The following is a 19308-nucleotide window of genomic DNA, read 5'->3' on the forward strand; positions in this document are numbered from 1 at the left end:
TGAATTAAGTGTTTTACCAAGAAACCTTGAGTGTAAGTGTCTACTTGAACCACTGTGATTGTAAGACCAACCTCTATGTAACCTCTTGAGATAAGCCTGGCTGCTCAGCTCGCTACCACAAAACTGTGTAGTGCAGACTTATACCAAAGGTTGGTTTTGCTTACACCTGTAGTCCTAATTGTATGTGGTGGTCCCAGAGGGTACTGCATGCAATTCTGTTTAACAGCTACTCTTTACCGGCCCCCTGGTCAATCACCTCCTTTCTCTCCGAGTGGGTTGACCTCTCCTCCTCCCTCTTGGCTTCAACCTCTCAACTTCTCCTTGGTGACCTCAACATCCATCTTGATTCTACCTGTCCCTCATCGGCACTCTTTCGCGACCTCTGCGATTCACTCTCCATCTCTATCCTTCCCTCCAGCCCGACTCACTCTGCTGGGCATACACTTGATGTCTTCATCTCATCCGGCCTCCCCCTCTCTACCCACTTTACCACTCCTCTTTCCTGGAGTGATCACAGTCTCCTCATCTCTCCATCTCCTCCCCCAAGCCAAGTCCACTCCTAGATTGCCTGCCACCCACCTTCTCGGATAGCCGGACCATGAAGAGTGCGTCAGTCAAGGCCTTCGCTGCAACCTTCTCCTCCCCTCCAGGCTGACTCACACCCTGACACAGCCCTCTCTATTTCTGCTACTCGATACTCTTGCCCCCTTCATGAAGATCTGTTTAAAGTCCAAGCCAAGTGCAATTCTTTTCATGACTCTGAACGGAAGTGTAGGGCGGCAGAGAGGAAATGGAGGGCTTCTTGCTCATCTTCTGACAAACTGGCCTGCCGCCTGCTCCAAAGGCAATGCAGACTCTCTATTCGCAGTAAGAAGAGAGTCCACATACAAGCCTGCATCTCTGCATCTAACAATTTGGCCGCACTCTTCAAAATCTGCAAGGAGCTGGTCAACCCTGCTGCAGTCTCCACCCCTCCTCTTGCCTCCCAGGACCTTTGCAATGCCCTTGCATCTGACTATCTCTAAAACCCAGGACATCCTGTCCACCCTCTCCTCCACCCCCCCCCCGCCTCCCGCCCTCCCTCCCTCCCTCCCTCCCTCTTTCTCCTGCTTTCCTCTCCTGAGGAGGTAGCTAGACAAGTCAGATCTATGAAAATCTCATCAAAAGAGGTCCACCCCTGTTCCTCTAAAACTATTAAGGACCACATTGACACTCTTGCTCCGGCCCTTGCCGATTTCTGCAACCTCTCCTTTGCCTCCGACTCTTTCCCCTCCCCTCTTAAGCACTCTCCCCATGAAATCCACTGCTGATCCATCATGTCCAACAAACTACCAACCAATTTCCATTACTCCCTTTTTGGGTAAGCTCCTGGAAAAGCTGGCCATCTCGCAGCTTAATCTTCATTCCAACTCTGTTGGCTCCCTCCATGACCACCAATCTGGCTTCAGAGCTGCCAGAAGCACAGAAACTGCTCTCCTGAAAATCTGTGAAGACCTGCTCTCCAACCTCTATTATAACATTCCCTCTGTCCTCATCCTACTGTATCTCTCCTTAGCGTTCGACACGGTCAACCATACCTCCCTGCTCAATCGTCTCTGTGACAACCTGGGTATCACTGATCAGGCTTTGGCCTGGCTGACCTCTTTTCTCTCTGATCGAGCCTCCCAGGTACAACTTGGGTCCTTCCTATCTTATCTCCCTCTCCACATGTGGTCCCCCCCCCCAGGGGTCTAACCTCTCGCCCTGGCTTTTCAACCAATACCTGGCAACTCTTGCCTACTGCATCTCCATTTTCTGCTAAACTTTCCAGTGCTATGCTGACGACACCAAACTAATTTTCAGGCTTCCTTCAGCCTCCTCCTCTCCTTCCCTCATCACCTATTGTCTAATCGCCATTCACGATTGGTGTGCCGCCAACGATATATGTCTGAATGCCAACAAGACAGAGATCCTCCTTATTGGTACACCATCTCCATCCTTTCCCCTCACTCTCTGGCCTGCCTCCCTTGGCCCCCCTCCTAGCCCCACCTGCGTGGCTAAGAACCTCAGGGTTATCTTTGACTCTACACTTTCCTTCTCCGCACACATCTCAGACATCTCCAAAAAGTTAAACTTCTTATTGCACCTCCTTAGAGGTACTCTGCCTTTCCTCTCCTTCCCTCAAAGCACACTGTCTCCCAAGCTCTGGTTCTCTCCAGACTGGATTACTCTAACAGCCTCTTTATAAATCTACCTGCCTCTACTCTCCGCCCTTTACAACTAATCCAGAACAGGACTGCAAGACTGGTCCTTGGCCTCAAGCCCCGGGATGGTATCTCTGCAGCCCTGAAATCCTTTCATTGGCTCCCAGTGGATGCAAGGATTAAATTTAAAACCCTCTGAATTGTCCACAAGGCTTTCTGGGGCCTGGGTCCAAAAAGAACTTCAACCATCCCTTCATAAATACCTCCCCTCAAGCCCTTCGCTCCTCTATTTCCAACTCCCTCAGGGTTAGTCATTTTGCAAAGGAACGAGCTGGGGGTAGATCTCTGTCTTTGGCTGGTGCCTGCTCTTTGGAACAGCCTCCCGGCAACCTTGAAACTTGAGGAAAACCATCTCCGGTTCCGGAAGCATCTCAAGTCCTTTCTCTTTGCCTCTGCCCCCCTGTTGATTTGTCTCTTCTCTTGGCATTGTGAACCTGGCCACCCTGTCATTCAGGCCCAGGTACCTTTTCACCCTGCCGCCCCCCTGCACTACCTCCAGGCCACCCTCTGCACTAGGATCTGTACCCATATAGCCCCCCTCCCACTTATCAGATATACCCTTTCTCACCATCTTACCTGCCACTTGCTGGCTGCATTACCATGGTTTATCACCTTTATTTAATATTATTTATTAATATTAATATTTGTTTTCTCTCCTCTGCTCCGCACTTTCCACCCCCCTTCCATGAACTCCCCCCCCCCCCGCCCCCATTTTCCCTTTTCCCTTTTCCATGCACTTTCTTAAATGTCACTGGGCCTAGTACGATTGCTGTTTTCTTTTTTGTTCTCCCTTGTTCCCCTCCCTTTTTGCCTGGTCACGCTCTCAAAAACTTGTACGAGCTCGATATAAATAAAATGTTGCATTTCCCCTTTGTCTAGTTTCTCATTTTATGTTAACCTTTCCACAATTAATGGCTGGTGGCAGTGGTTTACTTTTAACTACCGGTGTGTGTTTTTAGCTCGGGTTGCGTTCGCAGCTGCAGTAAAGCACCCATGGGTGCCCGTTTTTGTCAAAATGGCCCTGGTTGTCTTTTTTCGCCATTTCTTGCTGGAGTCCTTCTGGAGATTTACTCTGCGTGCCAACACAGGTGTGGTCCCTTTGTTCTTTTTGTCTTTGGCGGAATTCACGAGTGAAGCCCGGCTCTGGCTCCAGTATGTCTGGCAGGGGCAGGAAGTGAGGTAGGTGCCCAAAATCTCTGTGCTCAATCCCCTTGGTTACAGGAATGCACCAAAAGGTGATTGGCCGGCTGGACAGCCACCGTGCTGGGTGATTGACAGCTGGACTGGAATGAATGGGAGAAACCTGCATAACAGGCGAGGCATTTTGGCTTGGAAGGCAGAGTCGACCACTGGACGAAGAAATCCGAAGAAGAACTTGGAAGATACGCCTGCTGCAACTCCTGGACCGTTGGTTTGCCCAGTGAAGCCCTGCTGCTGTGCTGAAGCTCCGACATCGCCTCGACTAGAGAAGTCCTGCAAGGACGACTTCTCCCCTTGAGTTGGTGGGACCAATCAACTCCAAAGTGAACTCGTCTGAACATCCTCTCGAAGCTGGCTATACTTCCCCTGCTGCTGCTGGAACCGAAGTGCCAGGGAGAGGAACACCAGAAACGAGTTCTTTAAATTGGACCCAAGCTCCAGTAAGATCCTCCGGACTCCCAGGAAGCAGGACTGACCAAGCTTGAGCCACCTCAACATAGTGCAGGACCCCAGGTGCAAGGACAGTCCGAAGTGGTATCCAAGAACCGCAGTGGTGCCATTTGCTTGAGACACGAGGAGATGAAACTGCGAAGTGACCCTGATTTGAAGTTGGACCATTGCTGCCGCTGACCGTCCCATTGCATTGCAGGAGTCCCCAAAAGTCCTCCCTCTTGTCCCCACAACTGAGGCCTAGAAACAACAGGATCTTGAGAGCTGCACAGTAACAGAAGCCAGCTGGAACCATTTCTTCTAACCAAAGGTACTGTGAAATTAAGGGGACTAACCTCTTATTGTGTAGCCTTACTTGATCTCAGTTGAGACTGGTCTTGGTTGCTTCTGTAGCGTTGCTTACAGCTTTACCCCTCACAAGCCTCCCAGCTTGTGGCCCTACGTGGATTCTTCTTTTTCTACAAAGACTTCTAAAACATTGCGCAAGACTTTTACTTACCTACAGGAATTCTTCAGCTCACCTAGACTTTTGCTAACTGAACATTAAACGTCCTGGCTCCTTGAAAAACTCTTCTTACCTCCAACTTTGTTTTTTACCTTTCCTGCAGGAAAGGGTTCATTTACTTTGCATTGGCGGGTTTAAAAGTACTTAACTGCTTCAAAATACGTATGTGATCTCTTGTTTTATTCTATAACCCTTTTCTTTGACACTCATCCCAGTACTGCTCGATGTGGGCTACGTTGACCCACTCAGCAGAATTCCCATTCATAACCAAGCTGCGCTTTTGCAGTAAACAGCAAAATGGCTGCGCTGGCTCCTTGGAGCACTATTGCATCAAAACTGCATTTTGCAGCGACAAAAGGATGGCTGCACCATCTTGCCAAACCCCTATTGGGCGAGTTGGAACAGGGGGCACACAGAGAAAGGTGCTAGTGTGTTCTTGGGTGCACCCAAAAGAAGCGAATCAAAGCAGCGCTGCTCTGCTGCTTGCAAAAAGGTCCCATTGAAAAGGGAATATTTTACACTGAAAAGGATGCTGCCCCAACGCCATTTTCAATTATTCCACATCACAATGTTTTTATCAAAAAGACCCTGCCATGCACATCCATATCCACATTGTGCTTCAGCGGAAGAAAGCATGATCCCTGAATGACAGGATGTGCCAGCCAAATCTGAAAAAAATTCTAAAGAAACTTAATTTTCAGCCGCAGAAACAGTAGTCACTAAATGTCAAAAAGATCAATGCTTCAAAGAAACCCCAACTCTCTGGGCCTATGTCCACTTCAATGAATCTGTGTTCCAAACAAATTTCTGCATACGAGAAATTAACTATGGCTACAGAACAATGTGGGAATTCAGATGGAAGAGAAAACCGAATTTGAAAAGGGAAATGCCAGCAGTCACCACATGTTTAAATGTACTTTTGCAAATAAAAAAAATACTGGTTTAAAATATATGTTGGATAATGATAATGATGTGTTATTTATATAGCGCCTCATTATCATCATTATCATCATCCAACATACATTTTAAGTGGGTCAATAAGGCCCTGCCCTTATCTAGCAATGTAAAGGGGTTTGTGCTGTGAAACATTGGGAGGTTTTATTCAACAGGCTTTCTTCTGATTCAGAACAAAAATAAATAAAATAAGGATTTTAATTGCATTGGCTACATGGGGGAAATCAGCCCCAAACAGGTTTCTGCTTGGGGGTTGCTACCAACAGAAGGCCCCTCACAGTAGATTCTAGGGCACACATGGGTGACAATTGCTACCTTGGCAGACATTTGTCTGGGCTGAGGCCTCACACAATAGAAATTCTGGGACACCAACCTGTGAAGTGGAGAAGTGGCAATAAACATTCAATCAAACTGGGAAACCCCCATCCCCACCCTGCGCTGAAATGACAGTTGGTGGTAGCTTAGAAAGAAATGGGCCAGGTGAAGGACAAAGGCCCACCCCATTTGTTTCCAAAGACTATGTTATTAATAAAATGTAAACACTTCTCTTTGCAACAGGACTTCGCAAAAATGTAAAAAGTTAACAGAGTAAATGTAATTTTGTGATTTTTAGTTTAAGACGTGGTAGCTTTCACTGCAGAAATGGCAAAGTCGATGAGGAAAGTGTACATGATGCCATTGTGAAATTGAATACTGATATGCCTAATAATCTACACATGCATAGAGTTATAGAATTTTTGCCGGAATATTTCTCACTGAACACGATGGAAAATAAACAGACGAAACAAGGTCCTACAACTGTGGGAATTGGACTGCACTGCTCTAGATAAAATATGTAATCTTCCCATGTGATTTGTTAAGAGGCCACAAGCTTAAAAATGTGCCATTTATGTCAAAACTGGGTTGTGGGCAAAATTAACTGTGGGAGGTTCTGTACATAGTAAAGCCACATCATAAAGCTAATGTCAGGTCTCCAAGAGTCCATCAGTTAACAACGAGGAGGCAACAATCCCCCCTGACCAATCCAGTTGTTTAGGGGCATACTCAGCTAAGCCTGCCCTACCATATAATTCTGTGATGTCACCATGCTTTATATAAAGGGTGGCTGACAGGGCTCTAGGCAGATTCCCTCCTGAATTTCCAGCGCCTGCGTTCCTGATGTTCTACATCCATCTTGCCAGATTCCAGTGCCAGGCCAAAGCATAGCTGACCCATCCCAGCAAGGCCTTGATCTAGAAATCCCACTAAAATCCCATTAACCAGGGGAAAAGCTGTGGTACCTTTAGCATCCTGTGACCAGAACTGCTTGCTGCCCACTAACTGCATCCAGCTGTACCTGTGCCATCCAGTGACCAGAATTACCCAGTAAGGGGCGCCTGCCGTGTGGTGACCAGACATGGTTGACTGTTCCAAAATCCCAAAGTTCAAGCGTGGACTGTGTTTCCCATCCCATAGAAACACATAGCCTACCCATTCTGACCCTTTTATCTTTATGCCACTCTCTAAACCATCCTTATTCATGCCTTGGTAATTTATCCTACTGTCAGAATTCTTTGTGCATCTGGTCTGCGATTTCCTAGTGTTAGCGCCATTCTTTCATTCACCCCATCTTGTAACTCCTTAGCGACTTTTGGAATAAGTGAAATTAATTCCCATATAGATCTGAACGCAGGTTGGAAGGGTTAAGTTGCAAATTAACCCGGGATCCTACCGTGTCTTTCTTTAAACAATATAGTCTTAATAATCTAGTTTAAGTAAAATGTGTCTTTCTTTCCCAGCCGATTTACTCTCTTTCACGGCTTCATTTTGCCAAAATCGAACCTCCTTTGATCTTGCAAATCTCATCCAAATCTTCAGCTACAACCATCTGTTCACTCATATTGCCCTGTGATATACATCTATTGCCCAGCCCATAAACCACATTCCAAATCTGAGCATTTCACCCGTTTTTCATAAAAAACGTTTGTGACATTTAAAACTGCATCCGTGTAAAATGCAACAACGTGTGATTCGGCTGCATCGTGTTCTTACTTTCAACTTGTTATTGAACTGGATGCCTTTGGTTGAGAACTAGCCTTGTGATTGCTAGTGTTTATCCATTCCTTCTATCGTGAGAAATCATATTTGCCTCATAGATTTAACCGCACATTAATTATTTGTCAATTTCCGAGTGTCATATTGTGCCATTGCAAAGGGCGTTAAAAGCTTTTTGGCTTTTATTTTATGAGGGAAAGTCGGATTTTAATTCTGTCTGCTGCACAATAGCCCCGACTCCCTGCTGCTTCTTTCTGTCCACTCCAAATTCGATTCGCAGGGGTTTCGGAGCACATTGCAGGGGGAAATCTTAACTCTGGTGCCATCTACCCAAAGAGAAAAAGTGTTCCTATTCATTTGTGCTTTGTATATGTTCTTGTAGAAGGTTAACCAAGTGTATTGTTTCAGTTTCTGTTGCAATTATCAACCCATTGGTGATCGCTGCCCAATATTAAAATTTGTACGATTTCCTTTGAATTTTAAAAATAATATTGCATTCACACCAACCGGCCAGATTTTTGGTCCATTTTGACCCGGGGTATTTGAAAAAGGGTGTGCGAGACGGGTTGTGTGCCATCTCAAATTGAATTAGTAGAATATAAAGAGAAAGCATTCAAATTGTGCGCTACATACTACGCTAAAACCAAGGTGTGTCGCCCGATTGAAATCCTTAACAAGCTTGGGGGCTCGTAGCCGGGGTTTGGGTTTTGGTTGCCACCCGTGGCAGAGTAACCTGCAAGGTAGTAATACTTTGTGTAGTTGGAATACTGGGTTAGACTGTAGAAGCGCCTCCCCAAAACAAACATCCTAAGTACCAGGCCTGTGTATAAAATTAAAACTAAATCAGCCCCAAAATAGACAAAAAGCAATAGAATACAGATTACCCTTACATAAATTAATAAAGAAAACATTTCCAAAATGACCACAGTAGAGATCAGGGAGCACCTTCTGCACAAGTTATTTGTCCGAGGGGAATGGCCAGAGCAAGATGAAAGTCTGGCTAGAAGAAATGGTCACCGCCATAAACATGGACAGGTGGCAGGACGGTGGCTTATTGCATCAAGCTTTGAACGAGTTATACATGACTCCAAAAATTAAAGAGGACCAGATTAAAAAATTGTAAGAATCGCGCCCTACATGTATCTCCATATTAGAGTGATGCGGGAAAAACATGAAGAAAATACAACTCTTGTGCAAAATCAATGTGAACTTTTAACTAAAAACCAGACTGAACTAAAATTAGCGGAACAAAACTTTCAAAAGAATCAAAGTTCTGAGGCAGAATCTGGGAATTATATAAAAAAATTAAGAGGACTTGGCTCTCCAACAGCAGAATAATGTAGACCAAGAGGCCCAATTAAATGCCTTAAGAATGCAGTGTCAAGAAAAGGTTGACTCTTTGGAAGAGATGCAACTGAAATTAAAACAACAAGTGAGATACAATAACGTCAGCGCAGAGCAAATAGTCACTTTACAGGACCAGATAAAAAAAAATTGGAAGAGGAGTGTAAGAAATTCATACATAGAGAGCTTCACCTCCAGACTGACTGACCAAGAACACCAAAAACGAAATGCCATCAAGCAACAAAAGGGATGATCTGGCGGAACAGAGAGGCACCCTAAATCAGGAATAATATGCACTATGTCAGGAAATTAGCAATTTAAAAACAGATTTACAAGAAAGTGAGTTGGTCCTCCAAAAATTAAATGAACTCAAAACAAAATATGGAAAGTTACTGGAGCACGCCAGATGGGTAGAAGGTGCTCTGGAAGAGAACACTCAAACTAAAAATGCACAAACTCATGAGGCGAGTCTCCTGCAACAAAAATTGTCTCAGGGTTCCCAAACTATACAGACAGCACAAAGAGATAATGAGGCCCTCAGTGAGGAGAAAGATGGGCTCCACAAGAAGTGGCAACTCAAGAGCGGGTCATAGAGGCCAGTAAAGCTCTGATAGCCGCGCAAAATGCTCATATCTTTGCTTATTATCAAGAGATAGGGGCTGAGAAGGAAAAACTAGCGAGGTTGGAGAAAGAGTATCCTAGATCTAATACAAACTGGAGGGACCCTGAACAGGTAGAGAGGGACAGGGTAACACCTGATCAGAGTATGACGACCTCTGTACCAAGGTACAGAAACCCATTTAACCCTTTGCGCACTGCTGACTTCATGGCTACCGGTTCACTAGAGCAAGAAACCATGAGGCCAACAGAATTAAATAGGCCTAGCATGATGGAGCCGGCAGGTCAGCGCCCCCCAGAAATTGATGGACGGGCGTCCCTGTATGGATACCAAAACATTAAGGCTGATGTCTCCGACAAGGAAATCTCCTATGAGGGGAAAGTCAGGGAATTAGATCTGCAGAAATACTACCTTCCAAGGGACCAGTTAGTTCAATTTGTAAACCAAACCAAACCAAATGAAATGAGGCCCATAAAGAGCATTTTGAAGACCTCCACCCAATCAGGGCGGTGGGGGGAGAGGGGGGAAGGGGGAATCTTCCGCCAACCCCGGTAGCAGGGCAGTGTGCTCCACAGGGCAGTAGAAACTAGGCCCCACCATTCTGCGAGCCCCTCCCAAGCTCAAAGCATCAAGGAGCGCCTAGAAGATCAGGAGGGGTCCTCCAACAGTAGCGCCTCAGAGTCTGAGGGAGAGTGGACTCGGGTGACAAGGCCAAAGAAGGCAAATAAACTAAAGACAGTTATGGCAAAAGACCCCATTAGGCAGATTAAGGCCATTAGGAATTTCATAACCCCATACCACAAAAACGCAAAATATTCTGTCTGGGAACATTTGGACCATTTTCAGTTATGCAATTCAGTTCTACTGCAGTGCGCTTAAGGCACCTTTTAGTAAACCAACAATACCACATGATGACAGATGTATGGAAGGTGACTTACTTGGTCAGGAGCTTCAGGCCCTTGCATCCATCATAATTTGGGAAAAGGATTTCGTCGCATGACTCTGCGGTAACAATAGTGACAGGCCCTATAGAAATAAACAAAAGCAAGAGGCTGCAGCATGGGGTGAACAATTGGCTAGTTATGCACACAAGAGACTAGGTGGGGGCTCAGCCACCCCACTACATAACGAGCACGTTACCATGGTAGCAGGCTGAACAGCTGATAAGAGTATAAGCCTTACATGATTTTAAATGCAATACCAAACGATACAGTACTTTCAATGTAAAAATACAAAAGGTATCCCTTTAGGAAGGTCACTCCAACCTGGAACCAGTAGCCACAGCAACGAGGTGGACCAAGCAGCCAAAAAGTCACTCCGATTTATAATGTTGTGCAGAGGAATAGCGATACTGGTGACTGGGAGTCATCACTGTTAGGTAAAAATTTGGGATCACTGCTAGGTAATGATTTGGGATAGTACCCTTTGGGTGCACTACAACAACCTCAGCCTCCTGGCAATAGGGACCCAACCTTTGGTATAAGTCTGAACTACACAGGTTGGTAGTGTGGACAAGCAGCCAGGCTTATCTCAAGAGGGGTCAATGTGAGCAGTAGGGTAGAAATTCACAGTGCCAAGTATTCAAATAAAGACTGATACTCAAGATTTCTTGATAAAACAATTATTAATTTATTTACCAGTCAGTTACACAAGCCTTCTTCAGAAGGGAGCAATATAATAGCAACACTCAAATACACTTCAGAAATACACACTCTTGGGTTTCTCAGAATCAGTAAAGACCCATTGGAGATGGCACACAGACAATTCCTACACCCTCAGGTGACAAATAGCTAGGACACTGTGGACATTAATATACAACTGTTGCATTCAGAGTAGGTTTAGGAGAGTGAAAAAAGAAACAAACAGGAGATCACAAATATTCTTTAAGCAGGCAAATACTTTTGGTCCCCCCAATGCAGAGTAAGTTAACCCCTTCCTGGAAGGACAGATGCAACACAATAACAGGAGAGAAGAGTCATTCAGGGAACCGGGCTAAGCAAATGTGGACTGAAGCACTTCTTGCAGGTAAGTAAAAGTCTTTGCACAATGTTTTAAGAAACCTGATGAAAAAGAAGAATGAAATGTAGGGCCACAAGCCGTTCGACTTGTGAAGGTAGAATATGCAAGCAAATCTACAACAAGAGGTTAGTTCTCTTAGACTGTACAGTACCTTTAGTTTGAAGACAAATGAAGCAGTTGTCTTCTGTTCCTGTGCAGCTCTGCAGATTCCGTGGTTCCTGGGTCTCAGTCATGGGGAAAAGAGGGAGGACTCTGGGGATTCCTGCACTACAACGGGGCGGTCACCGACACAACCAGCAATCTTCAAACAAGTGGCACTTCGGTGTTTCAGCTCTTCGCTTCTACCGCAAATATCAACACTGCGGTTCCTGGCTGTAGAGATGGGATTTCCTTGCTTCTGGGGTCCAGCACTCTCTTGTGGTGGCTCAGGCAGTCCTGCTTCCTGGGAGTCCGGAGGATCTTCCTGGCGCTCTTGGCCAACTTAAAAGCAGCGCACACGATCTGGTATCCTCTCCCTGGCTATTCGGTTCCGGTAGCGACTGCAGTCGAAATTCAGCCAGCTCCGAGGGGATGACCAGGTGGCTTACTTTGGAGTTGACTGCTTCCACCAACTCAAGGGGAGAAGTCGTCCTTGCAGGGCTTCTAGGTGATTCAGAGCTTCAGCACAGCAGCAGGGCTTTACTGGGCAAACCAAGGGTACAGGAGTTGCTGCAGGCGTCTCTTCAAAAGTCTTCTTTGGATTCCTTTGTCCAGTGGTGGACTCTGCCTTCCAAGCCAAAAAGCTTTGCCTTTTATGCAGGTTTCTCCCATACATTCCAGCCTAGCTGTCAGTCAAACAGCAGGGAGGCTGTCCATCACCTAAGACTGCATTACTGTCTCCTAGGAGATTAAGCGCAGGGAGTTTCGGGACACACTGGAGCCAGAGTGAAACCCGCAAAAGAAAAAACAAAGGGACCAAACCTGGTTTGGCGTGCAGTGTAAATCTCAAGATGGACCCTAACAAGAAATGGCGAAAAAAGAAGACCAAGGCCATTTTGACGAAAATGGAACCCATGGGTGCTTCACTGCAGCTGCGAACGCAGCCGGCCGTAAAAACACATCACGGTAGTAAAAAGTAAACCACTGCCACCAGCCATTAACTGTCTAGTTTCTCATGTAACAATTTTAAGTTACCCTTTACACAAAGGGGATACGATGTAACCCCTCCAGCACCCTATTGTAAGATAGTGTGTTCTGGGTCTAGAAAGTTACAATATAAGTAAAGTCAATTTCCCTTCACTGCTCTTGGAAACAGTAGTTAATCCAAGAGTAAGGTATTTAAACCTTGGGAAATCTGAAAGACTTCCCTGTGACAATGCAAAAAGATGCCTATGCAGTTTGTCAGACTCCAAAAACCCAAAAAAACCACAGAGTTAAAAATCACAGAAAAAATACATGAGTGGGAAAAAGGTCTCTCTCTCCACGTTAAACATTTTAAAAGTCCTAGAGTCCAGCGAAAGTGCTGGGGGTCTCTAAGGTAGAGAGACATTGACAACATCAAGGCAACATTTATGAGAATTCTCCCTAACACTCACCATCATGGGCTGCATTTGAAATGGAAAGAACACTCTTAGACAGAAATTCAAGAGTCAATAGGCCGGAGCCAGTGTCAAGTGGAACCGGGTTCCTGTTGTCGAGGATCACACAGTCGGATAGTTCACGATTCAACGTAGCCAGGAGTACTTAGATATTGTCAACAGAGGAAGCAAAAGTTATAAGAAGGAGGGAAGCCAAGGGCGAGCCTTGGAGGCGAAGAAAAGGGATTCACCCCAATTCCTCGAGCAGAACACAGTACCTTATTCAATGAAGAGGCTGGTGCCATGGCAGTTGTTCCTGGTAGTTTCCTGCAGACCCACGGTCCCTGGAGCTTCGATCCGAAGGACGACGTCTGGAGGGGTCTGCACCACACAGGGCTGAAGCCGGCAGCAGCGACGGTGAATAAAAGGTGTGCTCCTTAAAAACAGCAGAGGCTTTTCAGATGGCTATCCGGACCACTACAGCAGTGTGCAGCGATTTCGACCACGAAGAGGATCCTCTGGCTGTAGAAGAAGAGCTGGTTATCCCCACCAAGCTCAAGTGAAGAAGACTCCGGATTGGATCTTCTCTGGTCGTCGAAGGGTAGATGGCTCAGGACTGCAGCAGGGCTTCACAGGGACGGGATAGTTGCAGAAGTCGACTTCTCCGCTTCTCTTTGGTTCCTTGTAGTTCCAGTGGCGACTGAATTCTAGCCCAAGAGACCTGCCTTTTATGCAAAAATCCCCCATTCACACAGCCTGTCAATCACGCAGCAGGGTGGTTGTCCGGCCTGGACAACCACCTCAGCCAATCATGGCAAAGTGCGACTCGGGTTTCCTAGGCTACCCTGTGCAGGGGGTGACTACACCCCTCCCTCACATTCAGCCCACCTAGACACCCAGGCGCCTAGAGGAGGGCTTCTTGGCAGAAGCCCGCCAAAAGACAGTGAACAAAGAAGGCAAACCTGGTTTGCCGCGCAAAGTAAAACACAAGAAGGACTTTAACAAAAAGAAATGGTGAATAAACCCGACCGGAGCCAAAAGAAAAAGTATTTGGTCAAGAGGGTTTCAGGTTCGGGGCTAATATAATAGCCTAAAACAATACCAAGTTTATATAGTATAATCGCTGTAGAAACGTTAGGGTAGATACCACTGCCAACAGCCAAGTCTAAATGTTAAAAGAGCGAAACAATGCTCTACGAGGTACAGATAAAAAGGGCTAAGGATTAACCCTTTCTAGTACTCCATGTAAGATGGGGTGTACTGGACCTGTGGTTGAATGACTAAGTTAATGGTAACTTTACCCTTTTCTGTGGGACAGTAGTCAGCCTCTGAAATGGAGTCGGTGGGAAGTCCAAAAGACAACCCTGCGTCACTGCACTGAAGGTGCTGTGTAAGGGGGCTACTGAAGTGGTGTACTCCAGAGTCCACAATCACAGAAACAGATGAAATACACATGGCAAAACACACGTAAGAGTGGGGAAAAGGGGTACACTCTTACTAAGTGGAAAAACAAACTCCAGAAATCCAGCAAAGCTGCTGGGGGACTAACTAGGTAAGGGAAATTAGCCATAGAATGAGAATTCTCCCTAACACCGCTCCAGTCTTAACTCTGGCTAGTGGTGAGCTATACAATAGTTTTACCCACTAAAGATACTCGGGCCCTATTCCATATTCCTGTAAAGCTGCTATCAGCCACGGCCATTTAACAGAATCGAAGGCCTTCACCGCATCCAATCAAACAATTGCAACTTCCTGCGCCTCCCCTTTTGTCTGCTCTATGACCCGGTGAAGCCTCCTAAGGTTGTCGGATATGCTTCTGTGCGGGATGTATCCAGTCTGATCAGGATGTATAAATTTGCTTATGACAGAGTAGTACGTACTTATACTATAAGCTGCAGCCTGTATACCAAGGGATTGTTTTATTAAATCTAAACACTGGTAGACTTTAGGAAAAGTCCCTCAACACTCAGCATTACCAAAATTAGGAAGATGAAGACAGGAGAGAGCAAGCGCTATTGCTCCATTCTGGAGCTAAGCAACTGAACCACACTCCTAACTGCATTTCTTCTGGAACCAACACTCAAGTGGAGGAGATCGAAGACCTGCCTTTGCAGAACTAAAAGATATGCCCTCTTCCAGACCACCGTCTACACCCCAACCCCTGCCATCTTCGACATGCTGTGAAGCCCATGGGATGTAGCACGTTACAAGAATAAAAATAAATGAGTCTGCTGTCCAGATTGGACTAAAGGCTGTTCTTTGATCAGAGTACTTCAGACAAGGTTACTACCTCAAAATAACCTAACAAACTTCACACAAAGAACACTAAATAAGACAATGAAATGGCAAACCCATTTACACAGCGCTCCGAATACCTACTAACACTATTGGTACCGGTGATGGGTGAATGGAGCGCCCCCCTCACTCTCAATGATTGACAATAGTCCAGCTAGCAACTCTAAAAGTTGCTGCAGGGACAGGGCCACACAGGAACACCACAAGCAAGGGCCTTCAAATGTTTCTACCAAGTATCACGCTAGGCATCACTACATGACAATCATGCTGAAAAAGCAGGCCAAAAATACCAAATGACAAAACATATGGTCGCACACAGGTGTTGCCTGTTTTGCTAGATTCTTCTACCTTGCTCCACCTTGCCCCCCTCCAGCTTACTTCTGCAGAAGTCAGTCCTGATACATTCTGGTTTCACCATCACAATCTTGTGGCCAATGCTGGATTTTACTTTTATGGACTAATTTATTCACGGTGCGTCACCTTTTCTCAACTCTCATGCTGGACATCCTTTGCATCTTGTACTCATGGTGGCCCTGGATCATGCTGTTCCAATCTTCATCTTGTATCCTGGCTTGCAACATTATGTGTTACTACCGACTTCTGCAATTGTATTGTTAGGGAGAATTCTCATAAATGTGCTAATTGCCTCCACCTTACAGCCCTCCAGCTCTTTTGCTAAACTTTGGGATTTTGAACTTTTCAAATCAATGCGTTTTCTGTGTTTATTTCTTTGGTTATGGAGCCTAACCAACTCCATAGGCATCATCTTTTCATTTGTGTCACACAGCCCCCTCAGTGCAGTGACTCTGGGAAGCCTTTTAGGCTGCCCCAAGGTTTAAATACCTTCTCTGGGGTAAACTACTGTTTCCCAGAGAAAGTAAAGTGAAATGGACTTTACTAGTCTTTTCAAATTCCTAGACCCAGCACGCCCCATCTTACAATATAGTGCTGGAGGGGTTACCTAGTATCCCCTGTGTCTAGAAACTCATGTAGCAGTCAAATGCTACCCTTTCCTCTCGAAATGGCTTGTGGCAGTGGTTTTACAGCAAACTACCATTGACAGTGAACACCGGCAGCGTTAAATCGCAGGAGCCATGTTTTTCAAGATGGCGTCTGAGCCCCCAACAGGTCCCGGTCTTTTTTTGCCATCTCTTTTTGGAACAGTCCTTCTAGAGTTTGTCTCTGCGCACCAAACCAGGTTTGGTCCCTTTGTTCCTTCTCCTTTGGCGGGCTTCAGTAATGAAGACCGCCTCTGGTGGCAGAGTGTCTGGGGTGGCCAGGAAGTGAGGGAGGTGCCCGAAACTCCCTGTGCTTAGTCTCCTAGGAGACCCAAATGCACTCTGGTGTGATTGGCTGGCTGACTGTCCTGCAAGGACAGCCACCCTGCTGGGCGAGTGGCAGCTAGGCTGGAATGAATGGGAGAGAACTGAATAAAAGGCAAGTCTCTTGGCTTGGAAGGCAGAGTCGACCAATGGAACGAAAGAACCGAAGACGAGCTTGAAGAGGACGAATGCTGCAACTCCTGGGCTGTTGGTTTGCCCGGTGAAGCCCTGCTGCAGGTCCGAATCGCTAAGTTTATTGACCGAGAAGCCCTGCAAGGACGAATTCTCCCTTTGAGTTGGTGGGACCAATCAACTCGACACTAAGCCTAAGCCGACACTAATGGATACCATTCTCATAGCTGGCTGTATTTTCCTCAGAATGCTGCAGGAAACCGAATAACCAAGGAGAGGGACACCAGTTTGTGTGCTTTACTACAGCTACCGGAATCGAAGATTTGCCAGCTTTGCAACCAGTCCCAGTGCAGGAGTCCCCCAACGTCCTCCCTCCTCTCCCCACGACTGAGGCTCAAGAACAGCGAGATCTGCAGGAACTGCCAGGAACAGAAGTTTTCAGCTGCATCTTTTTCTTGATTTGAAAGGTACTGTGAAATGAGAGAGTGCTTACGTATCGCAGTGAAAGTGTTTGAAACTTTCCCAACTTACAGGCCTAATCAGCTTGTGACCCAACATATGATTCATTCTTTTACGAACTACGTCTGAGAACTTTGGCAAAACTACCAGACTGCTTTATCCTATACAAGACTTTAGCCCATTGACTTTGGCCTAACCTATTGCATTGCATTAACTCCTCTGGTGAACTCAAAGTATTTGCACTGTCTAAGAATAACTAATATTCTTTTTATTAACCTATTCCTATTTGCTCCTACTTCAAAGTACTCTGAATGCCATTTTGCTCCACCTCTAAAGTAGTTTAAATGCCTCAGAAACGTACAGTGTAAAGTACGGACGTATATTTATGTGTGATATAGATTGCCTCCTTCTAGTGAATGTTTTATAACGGACTGTGAAATAAATTAATACGTGTTTTACCAAGAAACCGAGTGTAAGAGTTTATTTGAATACTTGTGATTGTAGACCTCTGTGTAACATCATTACAGCTCACATTCTCCTCTTGAGATAAGCCTGGCTGCTCAGACACGCTACCAAAACTGTAGTACAGACTTATACCAAAGGTTGGTTTGCTTACACCTGTAGTCCTAGTTGTGTGCAGTGGTCTCAAAGAGTACTCCATACAAACTCTGCCTAGCATGTATTCGCTCTCCCCTCTTGCTTCTCCACTCTTTTTGACCGCTTACTCTGTTCTCTGCTCCTCTCCCTTTCCCTATCCCCACCCCTCATCCCCTTACTTTCTTCTATGCACTTACTCTATCAGAATTGTCCCTGGACCTAGTATGATAGCAATCTCGTCTGTCTCCTCACCCTCCCCTTACTTGGTTCCCCCCCCCACCCAGCACTATCTGAAATGTCGTCAAGCCAAGTACCATAGTTAATTTCACATCCTTACTGTTCATGGCATGCAAGAATGTCCTTGTATTTTCCCTTGTTCCCTCCCTTACCTTGAAGCACATTGTGTATAGGCGCTATATAAATAAACTATATCATATGGTACAGGAAGCAGTGGTTTTAAGACTATTGAGATTGTGGGGAAGGAGAGTAAACCAAACCCTAATGCGAAGACTATCACCTGGAGTTTTAGCTGCACATTGATGATGCACAGATCAGCTTCAAAATTAGGGATGCCTCTGCACACAACAGAATGTTATATTGGGTTGTGAAACAAACAGGATCAATAAAACGTCAGCTATACAGTATTGTGGCATGCAAATAGTGTAATCAAGGTACTAGTATTTCAAGCTACCAGACAGCCATACAAAGTCACTTGCCACCTCAATTCTACACAAGCACAGCACACGATTTCTTACTCAACAAGAGTCCATTATCACTAGCCAAGGGAGTGCACATTTTGAGCCCAATTTGAAATACCATTAGAACGGAACTCTCAGCTCCTGCAGAACACTCACCTTCTTGTTGCTGCTGGAACAGCCCTGCCAATAGGCATCGAGTGGACTCCACATTACGCACAATATTCGTAGAGCGAACACTACGAAGGTAAAATAAAAAAGGAAAATTTAAAATAAAACCTGTGATAAAAAGGTGGACATTTTGGTATAATTGGCAAGGAACGGTTCATAAAGCCACACTTACTATCAAAATTCGATTCCACATCAGATCTTATGAAATTCTCAGAAAATATATTGTATGTTTCGTATAAGCAAAGGCATATAGACAAAGTGAGAAATCCCCCTATTTGAACACATTTCCAGAAATCCAACTATACATCTGTGCACAAAACCCATAAATCTGTTATGCCCCTACATTAAGGCCAATCCAAGTAATATGAGACTTCTGAAAAGATGTCCTGGCCTAGAGCAATTTCTGCTACAGTGTGCTACACCTATACCATCTAACAGCAGAAACACCAAATAGGTCATGAATATTTGACTCCCATGTAAACATGTGGTCATGAAACATCTCCATTGAGACTGTGTGCAACACCTGCAGCAGTAGGGCAGCCTCTGCGCATGCCGTATTACTTTTATTTTGGTACCAAAGAATGCAATTTCAATAGATTAGGAATAGCTGAAGGCTATGACCTGATTTCGATGATGTGTTTCCTTTGTTTTTGGAGTCTGACAAACTCCATTGGCATCTACATTTTGTATGGTGACACACAGCACCTTCAGAT

At 45.5% G+C, this 19308-nt stretch overlaps 1 protein-coding gene across 2 annotated transcripts in view; it reads right to left on the reverse strand.

The window, feature by feature from the left end:
- Positions 1–19308, reverse strand: part of ACP6 (acid phosphatase 6, lysophosphatidic) — a 222194-nt gene that overhangs the window by 150954 nt on the left and 51932 nt on the right. For both annotated transcript variants that reach the window (XM_069635998.1, XM_069635999.1), the window contains exons 5-6: positions 18584–18663; positions 10288–10375 (exon numbers count right to left, since the gene is read on the reverse strand). In XM_069635998.1, the coding sequence (XP_069492099.1) occupies positions 10288–10375; positions 18584–18663 (168 nt within the window). The remainder of the gene's footprint in view (positions 1–10287; positions 10376–18583; positions 18664–19308) is intronic.

Source organism: Ambystoma mexicanum, chromosome 7p (assembly GCF_040938575.1).
Source record: "Ambystoma mexicanum isolate Mex_15411 chromosome 7p, UKY_AmexF1_1, whole genome shotgun sequence".
Taxonomy (NCBI): domain Eukaryota; kingdom Metazoa; phylum Chordata; class Amphibia; order Caudata; family Ambystomatidae; genus Ambystoma; species Ambystoma mexicanum.